A 20,608-nucleotide genomic window follows, 5' to 3' on the forward strand; every position below is an offset into this window, starting at 1 on the left:
CTTGTATCCAGATACTCTACTGAATCTGTCAATTAAGTCTAGAAGTTTTTTGGTGCAGTTTTTTGAATCTTCAATGTAGAGTATCATATCATCAGCAAATAATGGTAGTTTAACTTCTTCCTTTCCTGTCTTTATTGCTTTAATTTCTTTCTCTTGTCTAATTGCTGTGGCTAATGTTTCCAGAACTATATTGAAGAGAAGTGGTGATAGTGGGCATCCTTGTCTTGTTCCTGATTTTAACATGAAGGTTTTCAGTTTTTGGCCATTCAATATGATGTTGGCTGATGGCTTTTCATAGATAGCCTTTATTAAATTGAGGTATAGACCATCTATTCCAATTTTTTGCAGGGTTTTTATCATGAATGGGTGTTGAATTTTATCAAATGCTTTTTCTGCATCTATTGAGAGGATCATATGGTTTTTGTCCTTGACTTTGTTAATATAATGTATTACATTTATTGACTTTCGTATGTTGAACCACCCTTGCATCTCTGGAATAAATCCGACTTGGTCAGGATGGATGATCTTCTTAATAATCCTCTATATTCTGTTTGCTAGTATCTTATTAAGGATTTTTGCATCTATATTCATTAAGGAGATTTGTCTGTAGTTCTCCTTTTTAGTTTTATCTTTCCCTGGTTTGGGAATCAGAGTGATACTTGCTTCCAGGAATGAATTTGGAAGTATAGCTTCTCTTTCAATTTCATTGAAAAGTTTGAAGAGTAATGGTAGTAGTTCTTCTCTAAATGTCTTGTAAAATTCAGCAGTGAATCCATCAGGGCCTGGGCTTTTCTTTGTTGGTAAGTTTTTAATTACATTTTCAATTTCACTGATTGTGATTGGGGTGTTTAAAATGTTTTTATCTTCTTCGTTCAACTTTGGTAATTCATAAGTATCTAGAAATCTGTCCATTTCTTCTGTGTTTTCCATTTTATTAGAGTACAGGTTCTCAAAGTAGGTGTTCATGATCCTCTGGATTTCTTTCGGATCTGTTGTGACTTCGCCTTTTTCATTCCTAATTGCATGGATCTGAGCCTTTTCTTTCCTTTTTTTGATAAGATTAGCTAAGGGTTTGTCAATTTTATTTATTCTTTCAAAAAACCAGCTCTTTGTTTCATTTATTTTTTGTATCGTTTTCTTAATTTCAATTGCATTGATTTCTGCTCGGATCTTTATAATTTCCTCTCTTGTTCGAGCTTTGGGTTTTTCTTGCTCTTGTTTTTCTAGGAGTCTAAGTTTCATCGTTAAGTTGTTTATTTGAGCCCGCTCTGTTTTCCTAGTGTGGGCATTCAATGTTATGAATTTTCCACGTAGAACTGCTTTCATTGTGTCCCAAAGATTCCTGTATGTTGTATTGGCATTCTCATTTATTTGTAAAAACTGTCTAATTTCTTCTTTAATTTCCTCTGTAATCCATTGATTGTTTAGGAGAGTGTTGTTCAGTTTCCATGTGCTTGTGAAGTTTCTATAGTTTCTTGTGCTATTGATGTCTAGTTTGATTGCACTATGATCTGATAATAAACAGGGGATGACTTCAATTTTTTTGCATTTATTTAGACCTGTTTTGTGAGCCAGTATGTGGTCTATTTTGGAGAATGATCCATGTGCAGCCGAAAAGAATGTATATTCTGGTTTTTGGGGGTGGAATACTCTATAAACATCTATTAAGTCCATGTGTTCCAAAGCTTGGTTCAGTTCTATTATTTCATTGTTGATTTTCTGCCTAGTAGATCTGTCAATTTGTGATAGTGGGGTATTTAAATCCCCCACTACAATTGTATTAGTGCTTATTTGGTTTTTCATGTTACTTAATATTTGTTTTATATAGTTGGGGGCATTTATATTTGGTGCATATATGTTTATGATTGTCAGCTCTTCCTCTTGAATTGTTCCCTTTACAAGGATGTAGTGTCCTTCTTTGTCTCTCTTAATGAGTTTTGGTTTGAAATTTACTTTATCTGAGAATAAGATTGCTACCCCTGCTTTTTTCTGGACTCCTGACGCATGGAGAATTGTTTTCCATCCTTTCACTTTCAGTCTATGGACTTCCTTTTGCACTAGGTGTGTTTCTTGTATACAACATATTGTTGGATTTTGCTTCTTAATCCATTCTGCCAATCTGTTTCTCTTGATTGGTGAATTGAGGCCATTAACATTGATGGTTACAACTGATATATTTTGACTTATTCTTGTCATGTTTTTGTCCATTTGTTGACTCTTTTTACTTTTTCTCCCATCTCCTTTTAGTTTCTTGCCTTGCCTATTTGATTTGGTCTGTTGGGCCTCATGTTATTGTGAATTTCGTTGTCCTTTTCTAGGATATTGTTTAGAATTCCTTGCAGTGCTGGTTTGGTGTTCATGAAATTTCTCAGGTGCTCTTTGTCGTGGAAGTATTTTATTTCCCCATCTATTTTGAAAGAGAGTTTTGCAGGATACAAAAGTCTAGGTTGGAGATTCTTTTCTTTTAGGACTTGGAATACCTCACTCCAGGCTCTCCTTGACCTAAGGGTTTGTGTTGAAAAGTCTGCTGTGATTCTAATGGGCTTCCCTTTGCATGTGATTTGTTTCTTTTCTCTTACTGCTTGTAGTATTTTGTTTTTCTGTTGGATTTCTGGAATCTTGATTATTATATGTCTAGGTGTAGATTTTTTTTGATCGTGGCTAGTTGGGGTTCTATATGCCTCACTTATCTGTATGTCTAATTCTTCCCTTCTGTTTGGGAAGTTTTCTGTCATTAATTCTGTGAAGAGCTTTTTTATATCATTTGTGTTTTCTCCTGTTTTTTCATGAATTCCTATCAGTCTTATGTTATTTTTCTTTGTATCGTCTAGGAGTTGTTGGATTGATTTCTCATGATCCCTTACTGTTTTTAATAGACCTCTTTTTTCACGGTCACTGACTGCTATCCTATCTTCTATATCTGAAATTCTATCTTCGCAATCTTTTATTCTGTTTCGTACACTTTCAATAGAGTTTTTAATCTCCTGGATATCTGTTTGAATCTGTTTTATGGATTCCATTTCTTTCCTCTGTTGGGCATTCATTGTTTCCATGTCTTTCTTATGCTGAGTCTTCATGGCTTCTATCACAGTCTTGAGCTCATCTATTTTTTTCTCAGTTTCTGCTCTAGAGTCTCGAATCATGACTTCTATTTTGCTCATCATCTCTCTGGCTAGCTGGGAAATTATTTCTGATTTGAATTTTTCTAGAGCCTGATTGATCAATTTTGTTACCTCCTGTGCTATGGGTCCAGGGAGTCCTGTTGGTTCACTATCAGACTTTTCATCCTCATTTGTCCTACTATTTGTTATTGGTGAACTGGATATCTGTTTTTGTGTCTTGCTAGAGTTTTTTCTCATTTTTATTTTTATTGTTGGGCTGTCCTTCTTTAATTTCTGGGTATTACTTAAATCTTCCTAATATAGTTGTGTTTTAGCTTTTGAGTTTCTAATGACTGATAGACATCCTCATTTTCATAAGAGAACAACTCTTTTCATAGTATGTTTGCAGTGAATATGCTTTTCAATATAGCATCTTTGCCATTTAGGATGGGGGGTTAGGCTTAGAACGAGAGGATTAGATAAGTGAAAGATTTAGAGCAGGTTTGAAGTGAATACAGAGGTTGTAGAATTACCTTACTATCTTTACAAAGCTATTAGCTTCAGGGGGGATAGAGAAAGTGCAGGAATAAGGACAAGAATATATCCCCTTAACAATAACAGGCGCTTGCCTTCCCTTGAAGGTACAGAGCCATGAGTGAGGTAAAATGACTGGAGAAAAGAACATAAAGAGAAACCCCTGCTAAAAACAAAAAATAATAAAAGAAGAAGTCTAAGTTAGGGCAGGAGTCAGAATAAAAAGGGAGATGAGGGACAATATGGTGGAGTAAGAGAGTTGGAGAGAGAGGACAGAAAAAAGAAAGAAATTTTAGGGTGGAATGAGGAAAAGAAAAAAAGAGAGAGAGAGAGAGAGAGAAAAAAAAGAATTTGAAGGGCCAGCAGTAACTTTTAAAGATCTGCAAAAATAGTCGTTGGAAGCCTTAAGAATCTATTTTCTCTGTTCAGTATTATATTTTAGGATTAACAGATCAAAAGTTACCAACATTTTCTCTTTAAGAAGGCTGTAACATCTTTGATATTATTTGTACAGATCCTTTTAGTACAATTGATTTTATTTTAAAGTGCTAATTGTTTTTTATTTAAAATAAATTTACATATAAAACGTAGAACACCTAAGTATTTACCTAAAGTGATTTTGCTCCAAACATAGCTGATTAATTCATGGGATTATTAGCAAAACTCTTGCGGTTGAAGTAAACTGAAAGGATGTTGTCTGATCCAGGTTTTGCGTGAAGCATTTCATTCAGTTCCAGATCTCTCATAAGAACAAAGCCACATTTTTCTAACATACTTCCACTTGACATGAGATTAAAATGTGCATATTCTAACATAACTAATAATATAAAATATGACTACAAAGATGCTGTCCCTTTAAGCTTTCTTTAAAAACACTGGGGCACATATTCAGTGGTTGTGCTTTCCTTCTTTAGCTGGATTAATCTTAGTGGCCAAGTGTGGATTGATTTGTTTATAAACTTGTTAAACCAAATCTGCACACAACCACATCATAGATAATAAAGTGGGAAAAGGCCACTCCAGTTGTCATTCTGTATCCACTCAGCGCCTCACTCTTATTAATGTCTAATTTAACATTGTATGCTTTGCACATTGTATTTTGAATGACGTGCGGGGACACTGCTAACCATGTGTGTGGGTGTGGCTGAGAAGAGCCAAGTACGACCGGAATTTCTGTTTCAGTGGATACCCAGGCCGGGCTACTGTCAGGGACGCATTCTGGGTGCTCTGACACTGGATCCCATGGCCACCTCGTTCGTGTGTTGTAGATGCCCACCAGATGCCAGCCTGCTCACCATTGCATATTGGCACCATGGGCGCAGGAGGGGTGTATGCTGCTCTTCACCTCCGGGTGGCTGAGGACTTTCCAGCTGTCTGCCAGCTTTTAAAAGGTTCCTAATTTTGGAATCAGTTGCAAAGATATTATGCATGTGCATATTTAAAGAGTAGTTTGTTTTTTTTTTTTTTTTTTTTTTTTTTTGTACCTGGGATTGAACTTGGGTCCTTGCACTTATGAGGCAGGCGGCAAAACCACTGAGCTAAATCCCCGGCCCTACAGTAGATATTTCTTGACAGTGCATATTTTTTAATCCACGTATGGAAAAATTTCATATGTTGTAGCAGTTGGGAATTTACTCTCCACTACAACTGAGAAGGGAAGAAATGTGCTATTTTCTAGAACCGGTCTCAGTTTTCCTCTGTAGATTCCTCTCTTCCTAGAGATTAGGTGGTTTCTTCTAGTCTGTAGCCTCAGTTGGATCTTGTCGATTTTTCAGCCATATTTAAACATCCCTGTAAGTGTTCATTTCAAAATTTGGTTGCTTTTAAACATCTGAATGGATTTGTTTTCCATTTTCCTCATGGTGTCTGCAGATAAAGAGGAAGCTCATGTGCAATCCCGGCAGCCCACAGGGGTGTGGTCCTCATCCTCCAGTTCCTGCTGGGCTTGACCAAGCAGTGCCTGGGCTGCCTGGTCCTACCTAGCACATGGCTGGACTTCTGAGCCTCCTGCTAATTACTGGAGCCAGTGTCTGTACACCTTTGATTTGGGAATTCCTGTCTAGTGTGGGAGGTCTGTTTTGAGTCCAGGCTCTGCAACCTACTGAATTCCAAGAGGACTTCTGGTTTCTCTCTTCCACACCCCACTGGAGTGTATGAGTCCTAGAGTGTTGGTTCTTCCCTGCCACACCAGCGTGGTGCTCAGCCCCGGAGACTGCATCTCCCTCCCCACTTGTGCTGCCTTTGTGGATGCTGCGCTGTTCTGAACGCTGAGCATCTCAGAACAGTAGGGGCAGGCCCAGGCCCAGGAAGCAGAGGGTCAGCAGCTCTTGGACGTCACCAAATTTGAAGTCTCCTATTGGCTCACTGTCTTTGAGCACTGACCCCTGGGCAAGGAGGAGAAACATAGCTGATGCCTCACCCATTTCTTCCCTTCTTCTTCTATCCTACAGCACAGAAATGGCTTTTCACTTTCACTTCCCACCTTCCAGGAATGGATTCTGGATTGCATCTCCCTGACATTTAATTATTGATCTGAGTCCTTCAGGCTTGCTTTCTTATATGAACATATTCACCTTTGGGAAGTTTAAATAAAATCCTTTTTCTCCTCAAAAAAGCCTAGCTCCTGCTAAATAAAAAAACCTTTGCATCCAGGCGATGGTCAGACTCCCTGTGGGTGTAAGTGCTGTGAAACTGTAAGCAGACTGGAAACTGCTGGTCATGGTGTGAGCTAGCCTTTTTCTGAAGCAGTGGACCCCACTGAATTCACAGTGTGTAGGGAAGATAAGAACTACAGGCAAATTGGGATTTGAAGTTTACCACAGTTGAAACTATTTATTTTTAAAATATAAAATATATTCACTCCATCAGCGTCTCTCTGACTCACTAATTTACTGTGGAGAATTTTAGATGGGTCTGATGAAAAAGCAGAGCTAAGCAACAACTCATAATGTGGGAAAAAATTTTTATCAGCTGTTCCTCAGACAAAGGTCTACCATCTAGAATACATGAAGAACTAAAAAAAAAAAAAAAAAAAATTAGACCTCCCAAATATAAAGATCCAATTCAAAAGTTGGCATCTGAAATGAACAGACATTTCTCTGACAAAGAAGTAAAAGCAGCAAATAATCATATGAAAAAATGTTCAACATCACTGGTCATTCAAGAGATGCAAATGAAAACAACACTGAGATTCCATCTCACCACAGTAAGAATGGCTGCTATCCAGAAAGCAACCAATAACAAATGCTGGCAGGGTTCTCAGGAGATAGGAACTCTTCTTCATTCTTTGTGGAGTGCAGACTGGTGCAGCCACTGTGGAAATCAATTTGGAGATACCTCCAAAAGCTAGGATTGGAGGTCCCATTTGACCTAGCCATCCCTCTTCTGGATATCTTCCCAAAAGAATTAAAAGAATCATACCACAGCGATATATGCTTACCCATGTTCATAGCAGCACTGTTTGTAATAGCTAAAACTTGGAAACAGCCCAATTGACCATCAACTGGAGACTGGATAAAGAAGATGTGTGTGTTTTTTTTAAAATAAAATAGAATACTACTCAGTCATAAAGAATGAGAAACTAGAGAGATTTATAGGTAAGTGGATGCACACTGAGGCCATACGTGATCCGATCACACTTCAGAAGTTCCACCTCTGAAAACATGAGACTTCTAGGGGATATTTGATATCCAAACCATAACTCTGATCATTTAAAATTTGGTAAGTCTCTTTGAAAAGATTGTTCCTCTCCATCTCATTTTCCTTATGGATTTTTTGTTAAAGACTAAACTGATCTATAAAGGTTCCTGCAGTCTGGAGTGTACTGATTGCACATTCGTGTATGTTCCTTTTACTGCAAATTGGCAGTCTGATCCAGAGACTGCATGACACGTTAAGTCTCTGACAAGACTGGAGATTATAAAGGCACCTAATGTCTGACTTTTTAAAAAAAAATGATGTTTGGAACTGTTGATGTTAGCATCCTGAAAATATACACAAAATTCAGAAAATGTCAGATAAATGGGGAAACAAGCTTTCTTAAATGGTACTTTGGTTTTGAAAAGATTTCATAATGTGCTTGCTTACTGTTATTTTTGAGAAATACTGAGATGCGAAAGTCATATTAAGCTTAGAGTAGGTGTAGAGCCTTGAGAACAGGGGAAAGAGGGCTCTCTGGCTGTGTCTTTCATCTGCCTGGGTGGAACTTCTTCTAGTGAATGTCTCTTCATGTCAGCAGCCACTTCTGGAAGTCCCCAGATGAGTTGCGTGGGTGCTTTGACAAAGAGTGCTCTCAGCCATGCTGTGGCATCCTTCTTTTGCCTTGTTGCCCACTCTGACTCTGACTCCCTTCGTGCTGTCTTCTTTAAACTTCTGGTCTCTACGAGTCCCCACCGAGGTGGCCCCTTAGGGCTGCTGCTGCACCGATGTGGCTGACCTCTCCCATTGATGTCCAAAGTCATGGTCAGCTAATTGTTCTACGCTGGGACACTGATAGGTAGATTATGTTTCTCAGCCTCTTTGCAGTTTAATTCAGCCATGTTTCTCACAGTGCCAGATATTTGGGAGTCACATGTGTTGTTTCGGAGAGGGCTGATTTGTTCCTCCAAACTCTTCCTCTTCTGTGCTGGTCAGGAGCATACAACGATGCTGCTGCTAGGTAAACTTTCCTTGTAAAGAACAAGAATAGAAGCATTTTAGGTTTTAGGAAGTAATTTAGGTCACACAGTCTCTCTCACAGATACTCCGTTCAGCAGTTACTGTGCAAAGGCAGCCATAACCACGCATAAGTGAAAAGGCTGTGAGTCCATGAAGCTTTCTTTACTGTTTGCTGATACCTGCTCCAGGGAATGGCAGAGACACAAATGGAAAGGGCTTAGCTACTGAATCCCTGCGTAAAGGAAGCTGCTTGTCAGCCAGGAACACCCAGTTTTATTGACACTTTAGGAACTCATACCCTCTATGGTCTTGGGTCCACGCATTTGTATTTTAGAGCTGCCGTGACAAACATTTACACAGTGGTGGCACAGCACACTCCAGATCTATGTTCCCTCCACTCTCTGTAGAGGAAAATCCTCCCCTGCCTCTTCCTACCTCTGGGTGAAGTCTTTACCAGCCCATCTCTGCCTCTGTTGTCACCTAGCCTTCTCCCTGTGTACCTCTGTCTCTCTTCAGTCTGAGGACACCAGTCATATTGAATTAAGGGGCTATCTTACTGTAATATGACCTCATCTGAATTATATCTGCAAAGGCACTATTTCTTTATCAGGTCACATTCACAGATACCAAGGACTTCGGACTTCCGCATATTTTGGAAAGCTCTTATACATTTTGGGGGGAAATTTGACATACTACATAACCCCCTGAACCGTGACCTTGTCAGTGGAGTACTATACCTCATCCATGGTGGGAAAATTTATTTTTTTACACTTTTCTGTCTCATCCATCTGTCTTTTACTTCCTTTGTTAGATGGACTCCTGTGTATTTCATTTTTTTTTGGATGTTATTATTAAATGTGTTTCCCTAATTTCTCTCTCAGTGAGTTTGTTATTTGTGCACAGGAAGGCTATTGAATTTTGAGTGGTGACTTTGTATCCAGATATGATAATGAATTTGGTTATTAAATTTGGAAGTCTTTTGGTGGACTTTTTTGGGTTTTGTATGTAGGGTGTCATGTCATCCTCAAATAATGATAATTTAAACTTTCTCCTTTTCTATCTTTATTCCTTTTCTTTCTCTTGTCTAATTGCTGTGGCTAATGTTTCCAGAACTATGTTGAACAGGAGTGGTGATGGTGGGCATCCTTATTTTGTTCCTGATTTAGAGTGAAAGCTTTCAATTTTTTGACCATTTAGTAGATGTTGGTTGTTGGTTTGTCATAGGAGGCTTTTGTCAGATTGACATAGAGACCATCTATTTCAGTTTTCTGTAGGTTTATTTTAATCATGAATTGTTGTTAGACTTTGTCAAATGCTTTTTCTGCATCTATTAATGTGATTGTGTGGTTTTTATCCTTGGTTCTGTTAATATGGTATATTATATTTATTGATTTGTGTATGTTGAATCATCCCTGGGCTAAGTCCTACTTGGTCATGGTGTATAATCTTCTTCATGATTTGCTGCATTCTGTTTGCCAGTATTTTATTGAGTATTTTTACATCTGTGTTCATTAGGGAGAACGGCCTGTAGTTCTCTTTTGGTTGAGTCCTTCTCTGGTTTTGGTATTAGGGTAATACTTGCCTCCAAGAATAAGTTTGGGAGTATGGCTTCCTTTTCAATATCATTAAATGTTTTGGGGACTCATGCTATTAGATCTCCTCTAAATTTCTTGTAGAATTCAGCAATAAATCCATCAGAACCTAGGCTTTTCTTTGTTGGTAGACTTTTAACTACATCTTCAATTTAATTGACTGATATTGGATTATTTAGTGTTCATAATTTCTATTTGTAATTTCTATATGTTGAAATCTTTCAATATACTTTCTTCAAGCTTTTTAAGTAGACGGTTCATTGCTGTTACCTGTAATTACACAACAGTGCTCTAGGACACCAGAACTTGCTTCTGACTGTAGATTAGTTCCTATTGCTCTCAGCCTTTTCCCTCTCCTTTCCTTCCAACTCTCCCCAGCCTCTGGTGCCATCAATCTCTCCCCACAATCTGTGGAGCTCAACTCCTTTAGCTTCCACCTAAGAGCAAAATCTTGTGGTACTTGACTTTCTGCACCTGGCTTATTTCACTTAACACATTGACCTTTGATGTTGCCACAAATGACAGGATGTCATTTATTTTTGTGACTGAGTAGCAGTCCATTGTGTATATGAACCACATTTTCTTAGTCCATTCATCAGATGATGGGCACTTAGTTTGTTTACATTTCTTGGCCATTGTGAATAGTGCTGCAGTGGACATGAATGTACATAAATGTCTCTTCCATATATGATTTCCTGTCCTTTGGATTTATACTCAATGGTAGGACTGTGGGATCACATGATGATTCTATGTTTAATTTTTTGAGGAACCTCCATACTATTTTCTATAATGGCTATATTAATTTATATTTTCACCAACAGTATTCAGGGTTTTCTTTTATTGACATCTTCAGTAGCAGTTGCTAACTTTAATCTTGTTGATAATATCTTTTCATACTGGAATTAGATGATACCTTATAACTTATTGTGGTTTTGATTTGCATATACTTAGTGACTAATGATGTTGAACATTATCCCATATATACTTACATCTGTATCGCTATCATTAATCTGTTTATCTATCTATATCTACTGGCTATTTGTACATCTACTTTTGAGATAGGTCTTTTTAATCCTTATTATGGTTTGGATAAAAAATGTCTCCCCAAGGATTAGATGTGGTGATGCATGCCTATAACCTCAGCACTTGGAAGCCTGGGTCAGGAGGATTTGAGTTTGATTTGAGGCCAGGGTGGCCTACATAGTTAGTTCAAGACTGGTCTTGAATATAAGGTCAGACCCTGTCTCAAAAAAATGTCTCCCAAAAGGCTCAAGTATTCAGAGGTATTCACCAGTCAATGAGTTCATAGGTGTGTCACTAGGAGGCTGGGCCTGGTTGGAGGAAGTACATCATTGGAGATATAATCTGGGAGAGTAGATCTTATTCCTGGCCTCCCTTTCTCCAGCGCTTTCCGTTTTGCCTTGTTTCCTGGCTACCTGGCTACTTTTGCCATGCCCTTCCCTGTAATGTTTCTACCTAAGAGTTGGCTCACCATGGACTGAAACTTCTGAAACCACGAGAAGAGAAGTGTAGCTCCTTGGGGATTGCTTCAAAGTGTTTCTAGTCTCCTTCTTAATATCAGCCCTTTCCAGGAGCCTTGTGAGTCAAATGCACTCTTGACAAGCTCTGCTTCCTTATCTTCTAAGCCTCATTGTTGCCCCCCTCACAGACAAGACCAGATGTGGTAAAGGCTCAAGTGAACCCAACAGACACTTTTCATAGCATTCTCCTGAGAGCTTTAACAAGTGTTAAAGAAAACGATAATTAGAATTTCACTTCCATCCCCAACCATGTGCTTTCCCTTCAGTGAAGCTTAAGAGTAGTGACTGGTTGATGGAAAGCTATCAGGAATTTCCTTCGCCTGAAATTTTTAAATAAAGGTAAATGGTAAGATGAGTTACAGGACAGAAACTCAATCTATAATACACTCAGATAGCCACTATCTGGTGAACCCATTATTTTAGCTCTGGAAACATTAATTTGTTATCTATGGCCAGGCTAAATAAAAAATAAAAGAATCAGCAACTCATGAGAAACCAGTGCTGGTGTGTGTGTGGTTAATCTTGAATGTTTCTTAAATGTACACAAATAATATAACACAGAAGAGTGTTTCATGGTCTTCATGCACTTAGTAGAGCAGTCCTCTTTCTCTTACCTCAGATATGTTTTTCCGGGTAGCTTTGCTGACTTCTGATCTTTAGCTGAGTCATTGCCTGTGACTTTGGTTTCTAGCCCAGTCTGAAAGACCTGTAGCATGGGTGAATCTGAACACATTATTCAGAAGTCTATGATGCTGGAAAGAAAGGAAGGAGGTTTTGGATGATTTTTGTTTGTGTTTTTGCACTTGGGTCAGGGCCTCTCATTTATCATAGAATACGAACTGGGTGGTGTCAGATGTGCATTGGAAGACTGATGTAACCAGCTAGAGTGGGGTTTCTGGAGAGTCTCGATCTCTCTCTACTGTTGAATATTGAAGGCGAACAATGACGCTATGGATGTGTTTCCTTTACACTGGAAACTTTAGCCCTCCCAGGCAAGCTGCGTGGTCAGAACAAGTGCTAGGATGAGTATGGCTTCTCCTGGGCCTTGAGCCTCAGACGAAAAGGACAACGCAAGATGTTTTAAGCGCAAATCCAAGAAAATTTATGTAAATGGAAAACATATAATTAGTGAATAGAATGAAAATGCTCCCAAGGTTAGAACTATAAGAACCAGTGCTACAGGTGAGGATATTTCTTTCTTTTTTTTTTTTCCAGCTTTAATTGAGTTTATTGGTACATTTTAGGGATACAGTGCAGTTACATTCATTGTTGGGATCTTGTACCTCTACATGACTAGTCTTGATTCTCATTTTTTCCCCTTACCTATGTCCTCCCTTCACCCCCTCTCCCCCTCCCCATCTACAAACACTTTATTTTCATCTTTTCATTCTCTCACATTTTTTTCTTTTCCCTTTTTACTCTTCCCCTACCCATCCCACCTTCCCTACACCTTTATCTCCTTTCTTCCCATTTCTAAATGTCAGTAATCTTATTAGAATCTTATGCATTGTTGCAGATTATTTACACCAGGGAAACTATTCGGTATTTACACATGTGTGACTTATTTATTTCACTTAGGAGTATATCTTCCATATGTATCCATTTTAGGTGAGGACATTTCTTGCCAGTTGTGTCCTCCTGATTGTATTGCCATCTTACTTTATTACATAGGTATTGCCATCTTACTGCTTTCCTAGGATGAAGAGATGTTTCATAAAATTACGAATCACTCTTCTTTCTTTATTTATTGAATTGGACTACTTATGATGAATCCATTCATCCCATACCTTTAGGTCTTCCCCTTTACCTTTTGATCCTCTAAGGACAATTTTCACGTTCTTGAAAGAAATTGCAAGATCTAAAACCGAATTGGAAAATTATTCCCAAAATAAAAGAATTAGCTGTCAACATTTAGGAATTGAAAAATGGGTGGTTCACAAAAATCTGCATTTCCTTCATCTCTTATAAAACTGGAGCAGGTGGCATCACTCAGCCTGCCATTCTGCACATGAGCTGAGCAGGTGAAGCCACTTACACTGGCCCCCGAGCTCATACCCATTTCTATGACCCACCTGTCCTTCTAGGCATTTGAGTGTTCAATATCTGATCTAAAGAAAACTTCAACAATGTGCCCTTTCCTCCTTGAGATCCTAAGTGGTTTCTGAGTTGGAAATGAGCCATGGTCAGGGAATGGAAGTGTTCTGTGAACATATGTAACTAAGTAGATTTTCCTAGAATCCTAAGTTCAGTACATTTGTGCTCAGGGTTTGCCATGTCTGAAGGATGGCAGAGTGGTGGACCTGGGTAGGCAGCAACACAGTCCAAGGGAAGGTGTCTCCCCTACAGGCGGACACTCTTGGTGCTGACTGCCAGGAGCAGTTGGCTGGGCTGGAACTGTGGCTCTGAAAGAGTCTGGACGTCATGCTGTGGTGAAACACGGCCACCTGTCCGGCAAGAGTTTCTGGATCTTGTAACACTTCATGAAGGGCAGAAGGCACAGAATGCGCCTGGACAAAGCTGAGCCCTGTTCCCTCGCCTTCTGGCTCAAGGCGACGGTAGGCTCAGAAGAGTGATTTCTGCCCCCAGGACTGCCAATGCTTCATGTTCCAGTGGTCAGGGAGAATAAGGCTTTTCATGTGAAAAACACACAGAGAAAAGAATAAAAACCACTATAAATGAAACATAACCACTTTTCTGAATTTTTGTGCTAAAGAAGACAAATATTTTTCTGTACATGTTCATGGGTCTCTCTCTTTGATGCGTGACCTTCTCATGATTTCTGTCCTCTTGTGATCCACTTTACATGGTCTTTTTCCAGGAACCCTTCCATCTAATTAGCTTTTCCTTTCTTTTTCTTGCGTGCTGCTGCATTTTCCTTTTATTCTGGAATCTGTGTTTAATTTTCCAGCTCTCTACTTTTATCCTAATTTTCCTTTTGTCAGCCTGGGGTCTTTTATTTTCTATCTATTGTTATTCTGCTTCTCCCTCTTGGTACCTCACGCGTGTGCTGTTATACAGGGTTTGCTTATTTCTCTCTTCTCTCCAGCTAGTCTTATTCTCTTACCATACATTTATGCCTGCTACTGCAAAAAAGAAAAGAAAAGAAAACAAAACCTAGTTCTTACTGGAGTTAACTGGCACTTTCTCCCTGTTTCTTTATATAGCTCTACATTATAAATCAGTTTTTTACACTGTATGTTGCTGAAATCCTACTATAACTTGTTTTTCTTCATCTTTCTATAGAAAATTAGAACAACAACAACAAAAAAGAAATGAAAGTTCTTCCCCTATGGCATTAGCTGGGAGCCATTATATGGGATTCGGATCATATTGTGCACCCTCCTAGCCAGCTGTGTCACTTAAAAGAAGTCACAGTCTCTTTGAGACCCGGATTCTTGATCTGTTCGAGGTAGGGGAGAACTTCCTTCCTACTCGAAGTGTGACTCTCATTGTGGCCACCCTAGCACCAGCTGTGTGCTCCTCAGAAATGCACAACCCAGCCAACCCCACCAGCCACCCACTTCTAGACGCAGAACTGCACCTTTTTTTTTGGAACTCGGGATCGAACTCGGGACCTTGTGCTTGTGAGGCAGGCAGCGGCACCACTGAGCTAAATCCCTGGCCCAGAACTGCACTTTTTACAGCACCTCAAAGTGAACCCTGTTTTTGTGGAAGCTTGAGAAGTCCAGACAGATTACCTCCAAGGGCTTTTCTAGCATTGTCTTTGCTAAAGATAAGTGAAAAACCATTCTAATAAGTGAAATATTTTAATAAGGCAAAGTGAGTGAAATGTTTTAGTAAGTGAAAAAAAATAAAGTAAAAACGGCTTTGCTCACCAGGCACAGTGGAATCACCTGAGAAGCTTCCATAAAATGCCGGGGCATCAACTTCAGGAACTGAAGGGTGGCACTTTATGTCTCTGAGCTCGCCGAGCAGGCTGGGTCCCGCTCCAGCGTAGCGTTTGAACTTGTTCCTGTCTTTCTGATGCTATCGGTACTGCCCTCTTTGGATTGTGGAGTAATTCCTGCGGAAAGAGGAATTCCAGATCATTCTCCCTGAAATACGGAGAAGAAGGAGATCATTCTTCCAAAGTGACCATGTGTACTTTCACAGCATAATGGGAGCAAAGGGCAGGGTGCACATATTATTTGTTTTCTCAAGCCTCAGTCAGATTCCTGCTAACGCCGAGACCCTCTGGGGTCACAGACGGAAGTCACCCCTGGTGGCTGACGGGCAGGACATTGTACCCCAGCAGAACTTGGGGCTGGGTGGATGCGGAGGCAGAAAGGTTTCACTTCGGCAGAACTCGATGCTGATGTTGACTGGCTGAGCACGACCAGCCTCAAGCGCTGGCTGGTTACTGAACATTACGCTCCAGTTTACTTTTAATTATTTCATGTTGCTGAATTGAAGCTGATTTAAGAAAAATTGAAACCAATCAGCCATTATGGGCTCCTCAGTGTGAGAACCGAGGAGAGAATGGCCATAAAACTGTCCCCGAGCGGGGGATGACACTACAAGTTACACTGTGCAGAGCTGCTTTTATGTTGTGGTTTCTTAAGTCAGACCTTGAGAAACCAGGCCTTTGAAGACTAAATTTACTTTTTAAAAGGTGGAATGTTTTACACCAGGACCCAGGGAGACGTACTAGCCAATGATGACATTTTAAAATTATTTGATCAAAATTGAGAAAAAATGTCCTTGACCAGCTTTTGCTTCGTCCAGCATCTTCTCTCCCCCTCAGTCTTCATGTCTAGAATTATTTCTGCATCATTAAGTTTGGTGGAGGAGCCAACATTCTGTCACTGTGGGGGATTTCTGAGGTGTCACACCGATGAACAGAGATGTTTAGAATAAGATGTCATTTTGGTCTGTTTGTGAGCGTTCGTCCAAGCAGCTCTATGACCAGAGAAGCACTAATCTCCGGCCATCTGTCTTTCCTCCCCCGTGTGCTAACCCCGGCAGAATTCCCGCTCGTGGTTGGGCGGTGGCAGCCTTAACTTAGCGCTGGAGAGGGGCTCTGGCGGTTCTGTGACGCCCCTCACAGGCTGTTCGGAATCGCACTAGGGCCCAGCAAACATTTCCTCCTCAATTCGCTGCAGCTCTGGTCACAGTTATGAAGTAGGACATTCTTCAGGATACTTTTTTTTTTTCCTCTTGTCTGAACACTTCCCTGGGTCCCTTCTGCCCCTTCCTTGCTCTGCTGCTACCTCCACGGAAAACCTTTGCACTAGAATCTTTGCAATGCAAGGGTTTTGTTTTGGACAAAGAAGTTTGTCCAAACCAAGATGTGTTTGGTAACTAACAAGGTATCTTTTATATCATTTGACACATTTCTTTCTCCCCAGTTTTCTTCATTCTTTTGAGGGTGAAAAGTTCTTTGTTAAAAAGTTCATGGGCACATCCTGGTATGGCTAATCTATTTTATGGGGGCCGGGGGTAAATTCAGATTATTTCTTAAATTTTATCTCTCATTTTAAAGGAAACAAGTCTATTCCAAAGCCAAATAGAAGTGTTGAGTTTTCTCACTTTCTCAGGGTCTTCTAAGTAGAAAATACATTCCCCAGCTTTCCTTTTAGATAAGACCAGGTGATTCTATTGAAGGTGGTTGCATCCCAAGGGCTAGGTGCTGTAGAAATAGGCTTTCAACTTGTAAATCAAATAATTCTCAACGTTCTATTTCTATACTCTGATTTTTAGGGTATACTGTATCTTTGTAAGTCTTTGAAACCAGAAGGAAGTGTGTTTTGTAACTTAGCTACATAAGAGAATAGCAGGTAAGTCCATCTTAACTTAGAATCAAGCTCTATTTTCATTTTAACAAAAATGGTTTTGCAAAACATCACCTTTATGGATCTGAGATCTTTTGTGAATTACTGACAGTTCCTACATTCGTATTCTTGGCTCTTTTCCAGGAGATTATAATTGGCTGGAACCACTGAGCTAAGTCCACAAAGCCCAGTGACATTAATGTAAGGGACCCCACTGCTTTTTATCCCTCAGGGTGCTGCTAAATTGTGGCGGAACCACTTCAGTGAGAACATAGTCGAGCCTCATGAAAATTCTCAGGCCCTCTTAATGCTGTGGAAAATTTAAGGAACAACAATAGGCTTGGTGCTGGTTCAAGTGCGATTTCTTCAGAGAGTATTCGGAATTCGCAGTGGGTTCGTGAAACTTCAGTCGCTATTCCAGTTCATGAGGTTTTCTTTCCCCTGGCTGGTGGGATTTTTCCACCATTTCCAGACTTCAGAGTGAAGTATGAAATAATGGTCCCAACATTTAAGACAGAGTAGATAGTGTTTCCGCCTAGTTTTCAAGTACAGTATTTGAGTTGGGTACACTGTTAGCACAGAAATGATGGAGACCACAGTCAGCGTTCAGACTCCAACCATCTCGGTGACAGACTCTGCTCCTGTAGGAACCCAGCAGTTGTGACCGAGGTACCACTGGTGCTCTAGGGGCTCACATTCAGGAGCCTGTCACTTGGGGAAGAGAGGTCTCCAGTCTGGCACATCCAGTGTTAGCCGAAGGTGGTGAAAACAGCAGTAATGCTCTCTCTGGCCTTCCTTGCATGGGGCCCAAATGTGCCTTTCTGAGAGCCCATTGCTAAAGTTAGGGTAACTGTTAATGGGCAATGGGGGGGGGGCTGTAGGTGACGCTGAGCTATTAGATAGGATTACTTTGCACTTAGCAAGAGCCCTGAAGGAACAGGACCCTGGAGAAGTCTGTTTTGCTTGTCGGTATCTGGGAGGGCCCACACCATGGGGTAAAGAGACATCAGACCTTGGTCAGGTGGTATGGAGTTGGGGGGACCAGGCTGCCAGGAATACCCCTAAAGCCTACTTTTTAAGGTCGATGATGTGTTTTGACACATCACAGAAAAGTCACATTTCCTTGTCTTTAATGAAGACTTCTTTATAACATTCCTGACAAAGTATTCTGAACTGGGCAACATAGAATTTATATCAGGTTCTGGAAAGCGGTATAATTTGGAAAGATCTTTATAGAGTTCTGTTTTCATGAAACAGACAAGACTCATGTAATTGTGGGCACTGCTCATGTAAAGTAGTTAATTTTCCAAGGTGGTTGAACTTGGATTTCTTGTGGTTCTTCCACCATTGGAAATGAGTAGTCTCTGAAGTCAGTCCTAAACTCAGCCCTGTGGTAGGTGAAGGCTCTTCCACAGCTGTTAGTGATATGCTCAGAAAAGATAGTAGCACCATACATTAAAACTTGTCTTCAACTTATGCTGAAAATTGGTCTCTGATTTATTCAAGATCAGCAAAAGTGTGGAATAAAATAGGCACATGGCAGAGTTGGAGATACTAAGAAGAGAATAAATTTGTGCAGGAAAGAAATGAATTAAAACAACCCAAGCAGGATGTGGAAGGCTGGCAGGAAGCTTATGTGGGTGTGAGATGTGTATATGGAGTATGTAGGTGTCTACAGTATGCTATCAGGTCTCATTATGCCTTTGTTCCACATATAGCTCACCAGCTACTGACAGGTATTTACTGAGCATCTACTACATGCCAGGCATTATTCTGAGGTTTAGAAACAAGTAAGTCAGACTCCAAGTCTAACTCCTACCTTCAAAGATCTAACAAGAGTTCTGTTCAAGTTTGAAATGACTGCTTATGGCTAAAAATACAAATGAAAGATGCTGCATGTAAAAACATGATTTTCCTTAGCAAAACATCCTTGAGGAGAGGTCAGTACAGTGGGAAAAAAATTCTCTTTGTTTTCACCTTTCTGTCAGGTCAGAGATATAAATTACAATTCTGGCCTTTGTTCACCCTTGCATAGCTTTCTGGCCTCCTTTTTCCTTCTCTGAACATAAAAGGAACGAGAAAGTTATTTGGAAGGTCATCTGTCTGAGGAGTTGTCCTGCCATGGTTTCTGAGGAATCTTGAATTTCATCTGCTCTACACAACACTAGGACAAACACAGGTCCAGGAGGCGATCAGTGACAGTCTCAGAGAAGAGAGGAAGCACATGGGAAGTCAGGTTCATGATTTGTTGTTTTAAAAAGATAGGCTGGAGGTGGATTTAAAATCCTACTCTAAATAATGGCAAGTGTCAGTGGTTGTTTTCAGGGAAACCAAACAAACTCAGCAGTACTCTGTGTGTTCATAAAACTAAGGCCTCACAGAGCCAGGAAAGGAATTTTGTCTTTTCTTTCAGATGTCTATGTGGGGACCCAGCAGTTGGTCCATGCGTCCAGGTGCCAGGAAAAAGTCCTGCGTGGGACTGGGTGGGTGGAGAAACAACTGCTTCTCCGTGAAAGTCCTGATCACAAGTCCTTGCTACTCTGTGGTCCTGGGAGCTTGCTAGGTATGGAGAACCTCAGGTTCCACAAGCTAGAGTTTAAGTTCAGAGAAGTCGTCCAGGCCACGCTTCCCTCCCTCAGCTTCCGGCTCCTTTCATTCTTAAGGGACACCATTTCCGGTGGGCCTCACGATTTCCGGTGGGCCTAGGAGGCAGCATTGGTGGAATGGGGTGAAACGGGGTGAGGGGGATGGTCAGGGCGTTCGGCCCTTGTGTAAACCCCGAAGGGTCAAGTCATAGGAAGCAAAGGAACAGTCTCATTTCACACACATCTGCAATCTCTGCTGGATCAATGTCAGGAAGCACACAAAGAGCCCCAGACGTTTTAGGGTGTGAATTTTGAATCCATGCTGTTTGACATCTGTTTGGCTGCAGTGACCCCTCAATTTACCAAAATATGGAAACTTCATTATCGCAGTATACCCAAATAATGAGGAAAACGTTGATGTTTGTCTCAGCCGCGGGCCCCTCAGAGCAATGCTGTCCTTAACCACACTTTCCTATGTGGCGCTTTACACATGTGCACCCCCCCAGCCCGATACTGGTTCTCTGTAAATTAATATAAGTGAAATTTTCCTTCTTGTAAAATAAAACAATATGGAGACACTTTATATTACATCTCAGTGATACCTCCCAACCTTGAATGGTCTGACTCTTTAGGATGACTTGTGAGTGAAGAGTAAAACCAACTTTGCATTCCCCTGCTAGAATTGTGCCTTTGGGTTTTCAGGAGAAAGGGAGAGTGAAGAAGCAAGAATTAACTGAGGTGGAAGAAAGTGAGAGACAGAAAATAACAAGAATGAAGATCCTGGTGGGTCTCAATGGCATCCATTCTTGGTGAGAAAAACCTAGCCCT

General features: G+C 40.4%; 1 protein-coding gene across 1 annotated transcript in view; it reads left to right on the forward strand.

Moving 5' to 3' along the window:
* Trmt11 (tRNA methyltransferase 11 homolog) overlaps positions 1-20,608 on the forward strand; it is a 196,279-nt gene extending 175,671 nt beyond the window's left edge. Inside the window, exon 13 of the mRNA XM_033763216.1 lies at positions 20,483-20,608. Within this exon, the coding sequence (XP_033619107.1) occupies positions 20,483-20,593 (111 nt within the window). The 3' untranslated portion in view covers positions 20,594-20,608. The remainder of the gene's footprint in view (positions 1-20,482) is intronic.

Source organism: Fukomys damarensis, unplaced genomic scaffold, assembly GCF_012274545.1.
Source record: "Fukomys damarensis isolate Sample0158 unplaced genomic scaffold, DMR_v1.0_HiC HiC_scaffold_14, whole genome shotgun sequence".
NCBI lineage: Eukaryota > Metazoa > Chordata > Mammalia > Rodentia > Bathyergidae > Fukomys > Fukomys damarensis.